The sequence below is a fragment of the Pongo abelii genome, chromosome 5 (assembly GCF_028885655.2).
Source record: "Pongo abelii isolate AG06213 chromosome 5, NHGRI_mPonAbe1-v2.0_pri, whole genome shotgun sequence".
NCBI classification, from domain to species: domain Eukaryota; kingdom Metazoa; phylum Chordata; class Mammalia; order Primates; family Hominidae; genus Pongo; species Pongo abelii.
The window spans coordinates 34,593,073-34,611,459 of record NC_071990.2 but is presented as its reverse complement, the minus strand read 5'-3'; the positions used below and the strand labels follow the sequence as shown (position 1 = coordinate 34,611,459).

Here is an 18,387-nt window from a genome sequence, read left to right as displayed (position 1 = left end):
ATAACTCCTTATCTTCCTAAATTGAGTAAATGTTATTTCCAGTAGAATAAAACAGTCTGATGGTTAAATTTAATTCATTTCAGAACACAAAAATTTGTGAGATAGTACTTGAAATTACATAAAAATATTTTCCCTACAATAACTATCTTTCTATCTTAATTTTCTCCTATGTAGTTAATGTATTATTCCTGGCCCACCATATGATTGGCTCTTTTTTTGGTTCTCATGTTTGTAAGAACGATAAGCTTGAATTCATACATCTGTGAAGAGTTGTTTGTGCCCTGTCTACCCTCTGGTTATTGCTCCTCTGCCCAGCCCTAGCTCTGGCCCCCTGTGAGGCGTGGGTTTCATATCTCATGGCTCTAGCTGGGCATCTGGCCAGGCCGCCATGGTTTACAATCTATTGGTATCAAGTAAAAATTTCTTTTTTACTTTAAAAAATAATTTCCACATAATCACTTGATTGTGCTTATGTGTGGAATTAGTATTTTAATACTAACCTGTGAAAATTTTCTGTGACTCCTTTGAAATAATAAGCCATAGGATGGAGTTAGGAACCCATTATAACAGTAACAAAAACGAATAAACTTAAGACGTAGATAAGGTCTGTACAGAGAAAACTTTTTAAATGTTATTGAAAAAACTTGAAAAAGTATCTTGGTTTTAGGTGGGACGTTTCAGCATCCTGTTGATTCTTGTAAATCTATAAATTCAACTTGATTCTTGTAGAAATTATAAGGGGGGGTGTGTGTGTGTGTAAACCACACATGCAGTTTCTGAGTTCAAATGGATAAGAAACCTTGGAGGAAAAGCCAGTAAAACTCTGAAAAAGAAGAGTGAAGGGCAAGTATGGTGATGTTAGCCCCATGAAACCATATTGCAGACTGTGGTACTTAAAATAGAATGCTACTAAGCTGGATCATGAATTGGCAAATGAATCAATAGAACCGAATAGATAGTCCAGAAGTAGACTTCAATGCATATAGGAACAACTGACAAATACCTGGAAAAAAGTATAGTTGGATTCTTTCCTCATATTTATAATCAGAATAATTTTTACATAGATGGGAAGTACAAACATTAGAAACTATGGCCATGAATTACTAGAAGAAAACCTGGGATAATTTCATTGTAATCTTGGACTGAGGCAGGACCTTCTAATTATGCTAATTCAAGTTATAGAAGAAAAGATTTGAAGGACCTACATGAATGAAAAGCTATACCTTGCTTATGGATTAGAAGACATACAGTTTTTTCTGAAATCTATTTGGTTTTATAATACTAATAAAAATCTCAGCAGGTTTCTTTTAAAATATAATAAATTCATTCTAAAATATATGAAAGTATAAATGGCTAAGAATAACCAATGCATTAATTTTTTTTTTTTTTTTTTTGCAGGGTGCAGGGGATATAGGGTCTTGCCCTGTCACCCAGGAGGCAGTATAGTGGGATGATCACAGCTCATTGCAGCCTCAGCCTCCCAGGCTCAGGCGCTCCTCCCACCTCAGCCTCCCTGGTATTGCTGAGTCTACAGGTGCTCACTACCATGCCCCGCTAATTTTTTAGTTTTTATAAAGATAAGGTTTTGCCATGTTGTCCAGGCTGGTCTAGAACTCCTGGGCTCAAGCGGTCCACCTGGCCTCCCAAAGTGCTAGGATTACAGGCATGAGGCACCATGCCTGGCCTAAAATAAAACCTTTTATTATGAAAAACTTAAAACCTCTTCCAAAGTGGACTGAATAGTATAGTGAACCCCCATGTACTCCTCAGTCAGCTTCAACTGTTATCAGCTCATGGCCAATTTTGTAGGATGTATATTCGTAATCATTCCTCCCCCTCTACTATTATTTTGGGTCAAATCTCAAACACTGTATGATTTTATCTGTAATTTTTCAGTAAGTACTTCTAAAACAGAATGCTGTCTTTAAAAAATAACCACAATTCGGCCGGGCGCGGTGATTCACGCCTGTAATCCCAGCACTTTGGGAGGCCGAGGCAGGCCGATCATGAGGTCAGGAGATCGAGACTATCTTGGCTAACACGGTGAAACGCTGTTTCTACTAAAAATACGAAAAATTAGCCGGGCATGGTGGCAGGCGCCTGTAGTCCCAGCTACTCAGGAGCCTGAGGCAGGAGAATGGCATGAACCTGGGAGGCGGAGCTTGCAGTGAGCCGAGATCACTCCACTGCACTCCAGCCTGGGCGACAGAGCGAGACTCCGTCAAAAAAAAAACAAGAAAAACCCCCACAATTCCATAATTATACCTAAAAATAATTATATAGAAAACACAAAATAAATGATTGATTTTTTTTCCCCCTCAATTTGTCATTATTCCCCAAATTAGTGAGTTGGTTCATTGGCATCCTTCAGTGGTTACCAGTTCTGTTTTTATTTCTTAAAAATTATCAGTATAAACTCATGGATTTAAATATATTTGATATTCTAGTCTGTTGCAGTTATTCTTACTGGCCCATTTTCGACCAGCGTGAGCCTTTTCAAGTTAACTCCTGAATCCTTTTGATACAGTCCTAGTGGGTTTTGATAGCTTCTTCAGTATCTGATTTGACAAGATGTTTTAGACTTATATTGTATATTTCCTGTTGGTCATGGAATCAGCCATATCAGGAATGAAAGTATTCTGTAGAAAGAATCAGTATTGGTTTTACAGATATCGAAAGGATAATAAGGGAATATTGTGAACAACTTATAAGGCAATCAAATCAGTATATTCAATGAAATGGGCAAATTTCTTTTTTAAATGTAATTTTTAATTTTTGTGGGTACGTAAGATATTTTGATATTGGCATACTATAAGTAACAATAACATCAGGGTAAATGGGGTATCTATTACCTCAGGCATTTATCCTTTCTTCCCAGGGCCTTCTTACATTGTTAAGTATCTGTTTCCTAAGATGTCCAGTATCACAGACACAGCCAGGAACAGTGTGTCCTGCATTTAAAATACACAGTCCCTTCGTGGCTCCTATCATGCTTTTCTCTCTTGAGATTGTCCCATTCTACTCCTAACCAGGGTCTTATGTTTACTGGTTTATTATAAAGGATATTGCAAAGGATACAGATGAAGAGATGCATAGGGGAGGTATGGAGGAAGGGGACCGAGCTTCCATGCCTTCCTTGGGCGCACCACCCTTTAGGGACCTTCACATGTTCAGCTATCTGGAAGTTCCCCAAACCCTTTCCCTTTTGAGTTTTTATCCAAGTTTCTTGAAAGATACAAACTACTAAAGCTTCTTTAAGAAGAAATAAATAAGCCTATGTCTAGTAAAGAAATCGAATTTGTAGTTAAACCCTCCTCCCACCCCCGCAAAAAAAAACAGCTGTAGGGCCAGGTGGCTTCGCTGGTGAATTCTAAAGATATTGAAGAAAGAAATAGTATCATTCTACACAATTTCTTTACTTTTTAGAAAATAAAAGAAGTATAATTTCTTTATTTTTTAGAAAAGAAGAGGGAACGTTTGCGTATTTTATAAAGCCAGTATTACCTTGATACCAAGATGGTATATTACAAGAAAAGAGAACATCAGACACTGTATCCTTCGTGAACAGAGACCCCAACCCTAAACTAGACATTAGCAACTTGCATCCAGCAATATACAAAAAGAATAATACATCGTGACTAACTGTGATTTATTCCAGAAATACAAGGCTGGTTTAACATTTAAAAACTGGTCAGTGTAATTTACCACACTGACAGACTAAAAAAAAGAACCACCATATCATCGTATCAATAGATTCAGAAAAAGCATTTGACAAAATCCAATGTCCATTTATAATAATAATTAAAAAAAAAATCTCAGCACTAGGAATGGAACTTCCTTAACCTAATAAAGGGCATCTACCCCAAACAGCTAATATCATACTTAATATTGAAATAATGAATACATTCCCCCTAATACTGGGATTAGATAAGTTTGTCTGCTCTTACCACTTCTATTCAACATTATTCTTAACATTATTCTGGAAGCCCTAGCCAGTACAGTAAGGCATGAATGAGAATAAAAGACATATAAATTAGAGGAGAAGAAGCAAAACTATCTTTATTTGCTGTTAACATGATCATCTGTATAGAAAATCCTAAGGAATCCACCAAAAAGCTACTAGAACAAATGAACAAATAAGTGAATTTAGTATGGCATAGAATATAAAGTAAATATACAAATATAAAATAAATATATATATATATGTATACTTTTTTCCCCCATGAGATAGAGTCTTGCTCTGTCGCTCAGGCTGGAGTGCAGTGGCGCCATCTCAGCTCACTGCAACCTCTGCCTCCCGGGTTCAAGCAATTCTCCTGCCTCAGCCTCCCAAGTAGTTGGAACTACAGGTGCCTGCCACCACGCCTGGCTAATTTTTGTGTTTTTGGTAGAGATGGGGTTTCACCATGTTGGCCAGGCTCGTCTCGAGCTCCTGACCTCAAGAAATCCATCTGCCTCGGCCTCCCAGAGTGTTGAGATTACAGGCGTGAGCCACTGCACCCCAGGGGGGGGTGGGGGGGGGTGGGGGGTGGGGGTGTGTGTGTGTGTGTGTGTGTGTGTGTGTGTGTGTGTGTGTGTGTGTGTGTGTGTGTGTGTGTGTGTGTGTGTGTGTGTGTGTGTGTGTGTGTGTGTGTGTGTGTGTGTGTGTGTAAAATGAAATCTCACTACTGCCCAGCTGGAGTGCAATGGCTGTTCATAGGATGATCATAGAGCACTGCAGCCTCAAACTCCTGGCCAGGCCCAGTGGCTCATGCCTCTAATCCCAGCACTTTGGCAGGTTAAGGTGGGTGGATCCCGTGAGTCCAGGAGTTCAAGACTAGCCTGGGACCAGGCGTAGTGGCTCACGCCTGTAATCCCAGCACTTTGGGAGCCGAGGCGGGCGGGTCACCTGAGGTCAGGAGTTTGAGACCAGCCTGGCCAACATGGTGAAACCCTGTCTCTACTAAAAATACAAAATTTAGCCGGGCTTGGTGGTGGGTGCCTGTATTCCCAGCTACTTGGGAGACTGAGGCAGGAGAATCTGAGGCAGGAGAATCGGCTTGAACCCGGGAGGCAGAGGTTGCAGTGAGCGGAGACCACGCCATTGCACTCCAGCTTGGGCAACTCTGTCTCAAAAAAAAAAAAAGAAAAAGACTAGCCTGGGCAACATGGCGAAACCCTGTCTCTACAAACAAGTATTAGCCAGGTATGGTGGCAGGCGCCTGTAGTCTCAGCTACTCAGGAGGCTGAGGTGGGAGGATTGCTTGAACCCGGGAGGTCAAGGCTTCAGTGAGCTATGATGCGCCACTGCACTCCAGCTTAGGTAACAGAACGAGATCCTGTCTTAAAAACAAAAACAAAAGCAAGGCCGGGTGTGGCTCATGCCTGTAATCCTAGCACTTTGGGAGGCCAAGGCAGGCAGATCACTTGAGGTCAGGAGTTTGAGACCAGCCTGGCCAACATGGTGAAACCCTGTCTCTACCAAAAAAAAACCAAAAATTAGCTGGATGTGGTGGCACACACCTTTAATCCCAGCTACTCGGGAGGCTGAGGTAAGAGAATCGTTTGAACCCCGGAGTTGGAGGTTGTAGTGAACAAGACTCTTGTCTCAAAAAAAAAAAAAAAAATACTTTGGGGTTGTGTATAGGTAAGTAAAACAAGATTGGCAAACATTGATAGTTATTGAAGCAGGACAATGACTACTTAGGAATTCATTATATTTTCTCTCTGCTTTTATGCATGTTTGAAATTTGTGTATAACAAATAATAAGTTTTAAAAACATACCCTGTGGTTATTTAAAAAAAGGAAGGGGCTCTCAGAATGTACTGATAAAATGATCTCCAGGATTTAAGTGAAAAGGTAAAGTAGAACAATGTGTATAATGGGTTACTATTGGGGTTGACAAAGGGGAAAGAAAAGAATAAATATGTATTTGTTTATACTCATATGTTAGAATATCTCTAGAAGTCTTCACAAGAAGTGCCTCTTGGGACAGAGTTAAGAGAAAAGGCTTGCTTTTCATTATGTTTTTTTAATACCCTTTGAATATACACATTATGTACTATTAAAAAAATAGATGTTTGAAAAGAGTAGAATTAGGAAGGCGAATTCTAGACACATATACCTGTATCAATTTAGAACGATAGAATATGAATGCTGAAAGAATTTTAGAGATTTGGACCATCTCATTTTAAAACTGAAAAAGCTGAAGTCTAGAGATAATTTTTTCATTGCGTTTATGTGACTGATTGGTGTCAGAGGCAGACCTGTAACCCAAAGTCTCCTGACTGTCCTCCTCTATAAAGATGACAGTGTACATTTGTGGTTTAAACTTTGACATCTTAAATTAGATTGAATTGTGGTTAATAAGTTGATGCTACCTTGGGAACACAATACCTGCCCTTGAGTTTACAGTGAATGTCTTCTGTTTGAGCATGTATTATGGAGGCTATCATTTGGTACATGGCTTGGCAAAATCAGCATATTGATGAGCAGGGATTTTACAGTGTATTCCTGTAGTTCTAAGACTGTGGGAAAATTATGCAATTCATGGATGTCAGGAAATGTTGCTGTGGCTTTGTTTATTAAAATAAGCTCAAGGCCAGGGATGGTGGCTCATGCCTGTAATTCCAGCACTTTGAGAGGCTGAAACAGATGGATTGCTTGAGCCCAGGAGTTTGAGAACAGCCTGTGGAACGCGGTGAAACCCTGTCTCTACAAATTATGCAAAAGTTACCCAGGTGTGTTGGTGCACACCTGTAGTCCCAGCTGCTGGAGTGGGTGGGGGGGTGTTGAGAGGATTGCTCGAGCCCGGGAAGTTGAGGCTGCAGTGAGCCAAGATGGCACCAGTGCAGTCCAGCGTGGGCGACAGAGTGAGACCCAGTCTCAAAAAATAATGATATAATAAAATAACCTCAAGAAACTGGAGCATTTTAAATGTTTCATTCACTTTATTTGGCTTTCAGAATTTTCCTAGGAAATAATGTTTGGCATTCTTCTTGGCCAATTCTAAGTCTTTTTTTTTTTTTTTTTTTTTTTTTGTAGCGACAGGACCTCGCCATGTTGCCCACGTGGGTCTTGAACTCCTGGGCTCCCACAGTGCTGGGATTACAGGTGTGAGCCACCATGCCCACCTCCATTTATACATCTTAAATGTTTATTCTAAAATATTCAAGCCATACTCAAGGTTTTAAAGTAAAACACCTCATCCTTAGCACTGCCAATTGTACTGTACAGAGGCAATCTCTGTACACCCTGGGGACTCACTTAAGAATGATACATCTGTGTGTATATATATTTTTTCTATTACTTTTTTTTTTTTTTTTGAGACAGAGTTTGACTCTTGTCGCCCAGGCTGGAATGCAATGGCGCGATCTCGGCTCACTGCAACCTCCACCTCCTGGGTCCAAGCAATTCTTCTCCTTCAGTCTCCCGATAGCTGGGATTACAAGCGCCCACCCCCACGCCCAGCTAATTTTTGTAACTTTAGTAGAGTCAGGGTTTCACCATGTTGGCCAGGCTGGTCTCGAACTCCTGACCTCAGGTGACATGCCCACCTCGGCCTCCCAAAGTGCTAGGATTACAGGCATGAGCCACCGCGCCTGGCCCTCTAGTTTTTTTTTTTAAAGACAGGGTCTTGCTTTATTGCCTAGGATGGAGTGCAGTGCACAGTCATAGCTCACTGTAACCTCAATCTCCTGAGCTCAGATGATCCTCCTGCCTCAGCCTCCGAAATAGCTGGAACTACAGGCATACACCACTAGGTCTGGGTAATTTTTTTTGTAGAGACAGGGTCTCTCCATATTGCCCAGACTGGTCTTGTGGTCTTGAACTCCTGGCCTCAAAAGATCTTCCCATCCTGGCCTCACAAAGTTTGTTTTTTGTTTTTTTTTTTTTTTTTTGGAGGCAGGGGGGTGTAAAGACGAGGTCTCAATGTGTTGCCCAGGCTGGTCTCAAACTCCTAAGCTCAAGTGATACCCCCACCTCAGCCTCTCAGAGTGCTGGGATTACAGGGGTGAGCCACAGCGCCTGGCCACCAAAGTGTTTTTTTTTTTTTCTTTTTAAAATTTCTGTCAGTGTGCATCCCAAAGTGTTGAGATTACAGATGTGAGCCACTGCGCCTAGCCCCGATATCTGTGTAATAGTTTGTATCTGTGGAAACCTTTTCATGTTGTTCTAAAATAATCTTGTTGCTCCCAAGGTAAAAACTGTCAGAATATCTGTTCATAGCACAGTATGGTGTTTCTTTGTACTAGGCAGGGAATTTCCTCTTTGATTAAATAAGCAGCCTGATAAGCTAACTAAGGTGAAGCAATGTTTATAAGGCATTTTGTAAATTGACTGTTTATGTCTAGGGGTTCCTTCTTTTAGCATTTTTTTTTAGTTCGTCTGTAGCTAAAAAAAATAGTTTTAAATTTTTAAAATAACTATTAAAAATAGTAGAATGACTTTAAAGCTCTAGAAACTGAAACTTCTGTGCTTGGCCCTGTGATAATTTATTGATTTACTTTCAGCAAGTTATTTAACCTCATACTCAGCTTTACTCATCTTTTAAACATTTTATGGGATCATCATGCACAAGAACTTGTGACAGCTGTTCTTTAAAACACTGTGTAAAATGTAGTAAACGTCCATTTATCTGGAATCCAAACAAGTACAGATAATTACTCACTTTCATCTTGGCCTTATTTTTACGAAGGGACACATAAATTATTTAAAGGGCTCATCTGAAGATGCAATTTGCAGAGCATATCACAGATTTGATAGGATCTGATCCTGGTGCCATCTGGGGTACCAGCAGAGCACTCTGGCAGTATTGGCAGTGCTGAGGGGCTTGTGAGATGTCAAGGGAGTTGCATTGTTGGAAGCAAGATCATGTTGAGTGCTTTACTGTATGCAGTTGATTCTCCAGAAATCAGTAATATGTCCAGTCATGTAGTTTGTTAATCAAGATTTACTATGGCATAGATTATCACCATAGATAATCTAATTTCTTTTCTTTTTTTAATTTTTTTTGAGACGGAGTCTCACTCTGTCACCCAGGCTGGAGTGCAGTGGCGCGATCTCGGCTCACTGCAAGCTCCACCAGCCGGGTTCACTCCATTCTCCTGCCTCAGCCTCCCGAGTAGCTGGGACTACAGGCACCCGCTACCACGCCTGGCTCATTTTTTGTATTTTTAGTAGAGACGGGGTTTCACAATGTTAGCCAGGTTGGTCTCAATCTCCTGACCTCGTGATCCGGCCCCCTCAGCCTCCCAAAGTGCTGGGATTACAGGCGTGAGCCACCGCACCCGGCCTAGATAATCTAATTTATTTAAGGAGAGTATTTCCAGAACTTTAACCTAGGATCTCTGGAGTATATCTATGCCCACTATACTCTTGGCAGTAGGAATGGAGACTTGTCTGATACCAAGGTGGATGGTGGGTGGATAGGGAGAAAGGGGTCAGATCTTCTGGCCAGAGCTTTGCAAATGCCCATGTTCCCCTTGTGTTAGTCTCATTCTGGCTAGAAGATTCTGATACCATTGTTTCCAAAATCACCGTCGGTTTCCCTCTTAACTCCAGTCCCACATTCGTATAATTTCTCACTAGAAATACTCATTAGATGTCTCACTGAACCCTCAAATTCATATGTTCAGAGGATGATTTCACAACTCCTCTCTGTGATTCCCTCCTCCACTGACGCCTCCATATTCTCCTTGGAAGGCTGCTACACCACTGACCTAGCCCATATCCAAGGAGTCATATTCCCACGTCCTGTCAGTCACTTGGTCTTATAGACTCTTCTTTCTATGTATCTGGAAACCTATCACTTCCTTCCGCTTCCACCTCCTAGTGTCTTAATCATTTCTCAACCTGAATTACTGCAGGAACCTGCTCCATTAGCATGCTGTCCCATCTCCAACATATGTCAAAGTAACCTTTCTAAAACTCAAATTGGGTTTTAGAGGCCAACTCAGGAGGATCCTTTCAGCCCAGGAGTTCAAGACCAGTCTAGACAACATGGCAAAACACCGTCTCTGCAAAGTAAAAATAAAAAATATTAACCAGGCTTGGTGGTTAATAAATATATTATTTTAAAAATAAAAAATATTAACCATGCCTGTTGTCCCAGTTACTTGGGAGGCTGAGGCAGGAGGACCACTTGAGCTCAGGAGTCCAAGGCTGCAGAAAGCCACAATTGCACCCTGCACTCTAGCCTGGGCAAAAGAGCAAGATCCTGTCTAAAAAAAGAGAAACCTTCCCATATCATTTCTCCGTTATGATCCATCCCGTACTCCCCAAGTCTGACTTGTTCTTTTGTTTCTTTTTTTTTTTTTTTTTTTTTTTGAGACGGAGTCTTGCGCTGTCACCCAGGCTGGAGTGCAGTGGCGCGATCTTGGCTCACTGCACGCTCCACCTCCCGGGTTCACGCCATTCTCCTGCCTCAGCCTCCCGAGTAGCTGGGACTACAGGCGCCCGCCACCACGCTCGGCTAATTTTTGTATTTTTAGTAGAGACGGGGTTTCACTGTGTTAGCCAGGATGGTCTCAGTCTCCTGACCTCATGATCCGCCCACCTCGGCCTGCCAAAGTGCTGGGATTACAGGCGTGAGCCACCGCTCCCAGTCTGTTTCTTTTTTTTGAGACAGAGTCTTGCTCTGTCACTCAGGCTGGAGTGCAGTAGTGGGATCATAGCTCACTGCAGCCTCGACCTCCTGGGCTCAAGCAGTCCTCCCAACTCAGCCACCCCAGTAGCTGGAACTGTAAACATGCACCACCACGCCTGGCTATTTTTTTTTTGGCGGGGGAGGGAGGTTTCTGTTGTTGTTCCTTTTGTTTTTTGAGACAGGGTTTCATTCCCATTGCCCAGGCTGGAGTGCAGTGATGTAATTTGGCTCACTGCAACCTCCTCCTCCTGGGCTCTAGCGATTCTCCTGCCTCACCCTCCTGCATAGCTGGGACTACAGGCTCACACCATCGTGCCCGGCTAATTTTTGTTTTTGTTTTTGTTTTTTTTTGTAGAGACGAGGTCTTGAACTCCTGAGCTTAAGTGATCTGCCCGCCTCAGCCTCCCAAAGTGCTAGGATTACAGGCATGAGACACTGCACCTGGCCTAATTTTTTACTTTTATTTATTTATTTTTATTTTTTTGGTAGACATGGGGCTTTCACTATGTTGCCCAGGCTGGTCTTGAACTCCTGGCAAGTGCACCTCCTACCTCAGCCTCCCAAGTAACTGGGACTACTGGGTTTACAGGTATGAGCCAGTACGTCCGGGCAGGTATCTCTTTTCATTATCACTGTGGTATCCTCAAGCTAAGTATTTCTCACTCCGTATAATTACTCTTTTTTGGTCTTTCAGTAGATACTTAGTTCCTATAGGGCAGGGACTATGGGTTTCTTTTATATTTTAAAAATTTGTATTAAGCACTATTTAACCAAAAACCCCACAACAATTTCTAAGAAATAAAACAATGGTGTTCCTGCTGTATTTCTCCCTCCCTTCATTAAGTTTATCATTCCCACAGATTTCTTTATCATTTCATTGCACCCATGTCACTAATCAATACAGTGTTTTTTCTTCTTTGCCCGTGTGGAAAACAAGTTGTCACTGCACCACCTGTTGATTTCTGCCTGCTTTGCAGAGCCACCTATATCATGAATCCAAGAGTCTATCTATGGATGGGTGTGTTCTGTGGGTCTCTTTATCCACTTCTGCATAGATATCACCTGTCTCAATGACTAAAGCTTCAAAAAGGTCTGATACCTGGTCAGCTGGTTTCCCATTTTGATCTGCCTGCAAACTGCAGTGCATTTAATCTCTTCATCTCCAGTTCCTGTCTCATGATGATACTTAATGAACATTTGTTGAGTAGGTAATTTTTCCCCTTAGTGTGTTATTTTTGAAATCTTTTTGGAGCTTTTACACTTAATTTCTTTTCAGATAATTGTATACGTCAAAATCAAACTTCAGAATAAGAATTTACTGACCAGAACACCGTTTAGTACTTTATATGATAGGAAGGAGTAAAACCACTGGCTAAAGTAAAAAATTTTTGTGGGTGGGCACAGTGGCTCATGCCTGTGATCCTAGCACATTGGGAGGCCCAGGCAGGAGGATTGCTTGAGGCCAGGAGTTCAAGACCAACCTGACCAACATAGTGAGACCCCCATCTCTAAAAAATGAAGTTTAAAAAATTTAAAAATTAGCCGAGCATGGTGGTGTGTGCCTGTAGTCCCAGCTACTCAGGAGGCTGAAGCTGGAGGATCTCTACAGCCAAGGAGTTTTGAGGCTGCAGTGAACTTTGATCCTGCCACTGCGCTTCAGCCTGGGCAACAGAATGAGACCCTGTCTCTACAAAAAGCAGAAACAGAAACTTTTTTTTTTTTTTTGGTAGTAAATTTTCAATAGGTTGTCAAGGAAACTTACCGAGGAGAGCTATTTACCAGTAACAGTGTTTGCTTTGAAGTGTGGCTACAAACTAATGAGGCTTGCTTCCTTCAGCCTCATTATTGCAGTCCTAGTTCATATAGTCATGATTGAATGTGCAAAGCAATAACACTTGCTAGATTTACTAATTAGTATTTCACATTGATTGAAATTTAGAAATTGAATGCTTGTATTTTGTCAGAGGTTTCCTTTTCTTTGCTTTATCTTTGAAATATTCCAGTAAAGGTTTTTCTTTTGGACTGTAACCTCATTGGATGGCCTTAGTCAGCCTTTGAAGCAATGCTTAGGTTTATAATGGCTGACAAACACTTTACCGGGAAGTAAGGGAAGAAAGACTATGTGTTGTTATTTATACAACAAGTCACTGGAGGATTAACCCATTTTACTACTTTTTCTTCTTGAATCTTTTTGTAATTGGATAAATATGACTTAAATGCCTTTGTCTAGAGTCTTTGGAGGACTTTTTTTTTTTAACCTTGTAATTCGAATTAACTTACATGCTTATATTTGGGTTTATTTTCTTTTGATAAGGAATGTTTTAAAATGTAAGATTGGTCACAGTTATTGAAGAGAATGAGTGTGGCAGTAGTTTTATGATTTAGTAATATAAAACTTGGCCGGGTGCGGTGGCTCACACCTGTAATCCCAACACTTCGGGAGGCCAAGGCGGGCAGTTGACCTGAGTTCGGGAGTTCGAGACCAGCCTGACCAACATGGAGAAACCCCATCTCCACTAAAAATACAAAAATTGGCCGGGCGTGGTGGTGCATTCCTGTAATCTCAGCTACTCGGGAGGCTGAGGCAGGAGAATTGCTTGAATCCGGGAGGCGGCGGTTGCAGTGAGCCAAGATCACGCCATTGCACTCCAGCCTGGGCAACGAGAGCAAAACTCCGTCTCAAAACAAAGCAAAAAGTAAGGATAACCTTCTGGAAGGTTACTCCATTGAGGTGTAGACTCTGGGGGAAAAAAGTAGTAGCACTGAGTCCCTTCAGCTTTTTTTTTTTTTGAGACGGAGTCTCGCTCTGTCCCCCATGCTAGAGTGCAGTGGCGCAATCTTGGCTCACTGCCAGCTCTGCCTCCCAGGTTCATGCCATTCTCCTGCCTCAGCCTCCTGAGTAGCTGGGACTACAGGTGCCTGCCACCACGCCTGGTTCATTTTTTGTATTTTTAGTAGAGACAGGGTTTCACCGCGTTAGCCAGATGGTGGCTCACGCCTGTACTCCCAGCACTTCGGGAGGCCGAGGCGGGTGGATCACAAGGTCAGGAGATCGAGACCATACTGGCTAACACAGTGAAACCTCATCTCTACTAAAAATACAAAAAATTAACCAGGCGTGGTGACAGGCGCTTGTAGTCCCAGCTACCCGGGAGGCTGAGGCAGGAGAATGGCGTGAACCCAGGAGGCAGAGCTTGCAGTGAGCCAAGATTGCACCACTGCACTCCAGCCTGGGCAACAGAGCGAGACTCCATCTACAAAAAAAAAAAAAAAAAACAATTCATTGGCATTTGGCAATCACCATTTCATATCTACTTTCTGAATACTTTCATTTTCCCCAAATAAAACCCTGTACCTGTTATGCAGTTGCTGCTCATTTTCCCCTTCCCCCAGTTCCTGGTAACCACCAATCTGGTTTCTGTTTCTCTGGATTTGCTTATTCTGCTTATTCTGCATATTTCATATACATGGAATCATACAATATATGGCCTTCTGTGCCTGGCTTCCTTCACTTAGCATGTTTTCAAGGTTCATCCATGTTGTAGCATCTATCAGTAATTCATTTTTTTAATGGCTGAATAATATTCCATTGTGTGTATAGGCCACATTTTGTTTATTCATTCACTCTTATTGGATATTTGAGTTGTTTTTACCTTTTGGCTATTGTAAATAATGCTGCTATAAACATTTGTATGGAAGTGTCTGTTTGAGTACCTGTTTTTAGTTCTTTTGGTTGTATACCTAGCAGTGGAGTTACTAGATCTAATGGTAATTTTATGTTTAACTTACTGAGGAACAACCAAATTGTTTTCCGCAGTGGCTGAATAAACCATTGTACATTCCTATCAGCAATGTACGAGGGTTCCAGTTTCTCTATATCCTTGCCAGCACTTCTTATGCTCTGTTTGGTTGATTGAATTATAGCTATCCTAGTGGGTGTGAAGTAGTATCTCATTTTGGTTTTACTTTGCATTTCCCTAATGATGTTGAGCATCTTTTCATGTGCTTATTAGCCATTTGTATATCTTCTCTGTAGAAATACTGTTTATCTTTTTATTGTTTTAGATACTGGACCTGTATTAAATATATAATTTGCAGATATTTCCTCCCATTGTGTAGGTTGTCTTTTCACATTCCTGATTATGTCCTCTGTTACACAGAAGTTTTTAATTTCAATAAATTCCAGTTTATCTTGTTTGCCCTTTTGTTGCTCATGCTTCATATCTAAGAATTTGGCATATCTTGCCAAATTCAAGATCATGACATTTTACCCCTGTGTTTTCTTCTAAATGTGCTATAGTTTTAGCTCTTACATTTAGGTTGTTGGTCCATTTTGATTTTGTATAAGGTCTGAGATAGTCCAATGAGAGGATTTTTTTTTTTTTTTTGAGATGGGGGTCTCACTCTGTGGCCTAGGCTAGAATGCAGTGGCTTGATCATAGCTCACTGCAGTCTCGAACTCCTGGGCTCAAGCAGTCCTGCCAAGTAACTGAGACCACAGGTGTGCACCACTAAGCCTGGCTAATTTTTTTTTTTTTTTTTTTTTTTTTTGTAGAGACGAGGTCTCATCATGTTGCCCAGGCTGGTCTTGACCTCCTGGGCTCAGGCAGTCCTCCTGCCTTGGCCTCCCGAAGTGCTGGGATTACAGGTGTGAGCCATCACACCTGGCTCTTGTAGTATCTTTTAACTGAGTATATATACATATCAACCAAAAACTACTGTGGATTTCATAGTATTTTAAGTTATTTTGCATTGTATTAATCAAAGCAGAGCTTATAAATGTATTTGAAAAATAGTACTTGTAAGTTTAAGACAAGTTTTCAGTCCATGGCCTATAAGTGACTGAGTATGGATTCATGGATTTCCTTCCCATAACACCATGATCTTCTCTGAATCTACAGATCACATATTTTGTAGATGAGCATCAGAAGAATCTCTTATGACAGGAGCAAGAGGGACTGAAGATGAAGGTAGAGTTTCCAAGGGTCCATAGCTGCAGAGACCTCAAGGAAGAGGCTGGAGAAGACTGGAATGTCAGTAACTAGAAGGCAGTGGTGGAATCTATAAGGGCCAGAGAAGGAAGTAGCACTTCATTTGAGGCAACAAGGATGGTTGCAGAGTTTGGTTTGTAGGCTCACAGGTCATCATCAGAAAGTAATGGTTTAGGGAGCAGTTGAAGATTCCTTTAGTTTTGGAAATAATGCCCACTCAACTCAGCCTCCAAACAGGGAGTCCAACTGACTTTGTTTAGCATCTTTCCTACAGAGAGGGGTAAGTAAGGAAAAGGAACTAGGTAAATTCTAGATTTTTATTTCAACTCTGACCAGAATGCTGGCTAAGTCTTTTTAAAAAGTCCAGTTTTATTTTAGCTGAAAATGTGATGAAAGGGATTTTTCTACTTCTCATGTGGCCAAGAGAATTACGGTCCCTTAGAGTCTAGGGTGGTGTATTGTATTGGCCTGTGGCCATCTGATGGAGCAGGAACTGGGATACAGCTCCCAGTTCATGGGTGAGAAACTTGGAGGGAAAGTGTTGGACCATGATGGCAATCATGGCCAAGGGCCTTTTGTCTTCTGGCCAGCTTTTTCAGTGCTGACAGGCTCATCAGTGACAATCCTCTTTTTTTTTTTTTTTTTTAAAGTCTTTTATTCACCTTGTCAGGTCTGTGTTCAAAGGGCTCTAGCAAAAGGAACAAGGAGGGGATAAACAGAGCAGGTGATTGAGCATCTGAGGGGAGTGTAGAGATAATGGCCTTCAGATGCCCTTCTGCTTTTACTGGCTGATTGCCTCCTTTTTCAAATAGAAACGAAAGCTACTTTGCAAGAAGTGATTTGGGAAGGCATAAACAAAGAATGGGTCTTGGTTACTTTGACGTTTGTGGTGTTTAAACTCTGAATTTGTGTGGATGTGTCTTTTTGAATTTTTAACGCCCCCATGCAACCTTTGTGACTTAACAGGTGCTACTCGTGAGCAGTAGTCGCCATCCAGACAGATGGATTGTCCCTGGAGGAGGCATGGAGCCTGAGGAGGAGCCAAGTGTGGCAGCAGTTCGTGAAGTCTGTGAGGAGGTATGCATGGAGAAGAGAGGGCACAGCTGTGCCTCGTCATCATGAACCTGTCCTATCTGTGTAGTTCTTTAATATATCAGCACTCACTGAATAAATATACAGTCACAGAAAAAGGGCAATGAATGGTTATCTGGTCCCTCCTTTATTACCAGGTGATGGAGTTGTGACATGGTAATGTTAACCAGCACTCTATGCCAAACTTCCCATGACTTTTTATGCCAGACTTTTGTTACTTCCTGTGGATTTCTTCCAACACTGCCTGTTACCTGTGGCACAAAATCAAGAAGCAAATAGTTCCTGACCTCTAAGGAGTAAGAGGAACAGGCAGCATTAGTATAAATGACTCATTGTCATTAAGCTTTGGAGGAGGCCCTTGTTTTCCTGTGCTTATTGCATCCTAGCCATGGAACTGTGGCTAAAGCAGTGATTCTGTTAACCAGATACTGTTAATGGTACAACTTGAGAGAGAATAGTATCTTCTTTTTAATTTAGTCACATGATGTTCCACATACATGTGTTGAGTTCCTGGGCCATGATATCCTACTAGATACTCCAGAATAAATAGAAGAAGTAAAGTCATGGACCCTTAGTTCTCTTATTTCAAGAATTTACAGTCTGGGGGAAACTGAGAAACAGATTGCAATTCAAAACCCAGAGAAACGAAGTATTGTTTTTCCATAGCCTCTTGGGGTGACACCATGCTCTGCTCTTCTTGTTATCTCATTTAGGGCTCAAAACTCAGTTGTGTAAGCTTTATCGCCCCAGTTTACTCGCCCTGGCCACATAGGTAGTGCTTTTGAAATCCATTTCCTTGTTCCAGAGGGAATATAAGATTGATTCTAAGAACATATAAAAAAGCACTTACAACAAGTCTAATTCCTATGTTTCTTTTGGATCCAGCTTTTGGTGAAGTGCTCTTAGAATAATCTTACCCTTGGAATATCCAAGGAATTCTTTCCTCACTCTGAATTCCTACACTTACATTGGCTTATGTCACTCTCATTGTAGCATCTATCTTATACCCATAACTAGATTGTTCTCTCTGAGGGCAAAAATCACGTTTCCCATAAAAAATCCTTACTTTCCATGCCTAGTACACAGCTAGGTGAACAGAAAGTAATTAATACATGCTTCTTTGATAGATGGAACAATGGTTGGAACAATGCAGATGCTGAAGAAATACTCTAAATGGAAATTGTCAGAGTATAGAAAGTGATAAACATTGACAGAGAGGATGTGAGGAGGCATTCTTACAGTGGGTGGTAAGGAGGCTAACCCGGGTAGAACCAAATGGAATCAAGAGAGCGTGTAATGAAAAGAATATTGACGTGGGAATCCTGGTTTCTGTTACTGTCAGTTAATAGCTGTGTGACCTATGAGAAAATAACTTTAAACATCCTGGACTTTTGTCCTTCATTTGAATATCTTCCTTTTTACTCCATCATGGAGGGAGGGGAGGGGAATATGAGGTTCAAACGAGAACATGAGTATGAATATCCTTTGTGAGTTATGTATCACTCTACCACTTAGGATGTATGCAGCTGAAAATAATATTATGCCCCTTACTGTTCTGTAACAGGCTTATTATATCACATAATAAGAAGTCCCAGGTTGGCTGACTCAGCAGTATTAAGAGCCCTAGTGCTTCCCGTCTTTCTCTTCTGCCATCCTTGGTACTTTGGCTTTTGTTT

General features: G+C 41.4%; 1 protein-coding gene across 3 annotated transcripts in view; it reads left to right on the top strand.

Annotated features, from left to right (window-relative positions):
* The window catches only part of NUDT3 (nudix hydrolase 3), a 110,401-nt gene that overhangs the window by 31,522 nt on the left and 60,492 nt on the right, over positions 1-18,387 (top strand). For all 3 annotated transcript variants that reach the window (XM_002816775.6, XM_054558720.2, XM_054558721.2), the window contains exon 2: positions 16,586-16,696. In XM_002816775.6, coding sequence (XP_002816821.2) covers positions 16,586-16,696 — 111 coding nt within the window. The remainder of the gene's footprint in view (positions 1-16,585; positions 16,697-18,387) is intronic.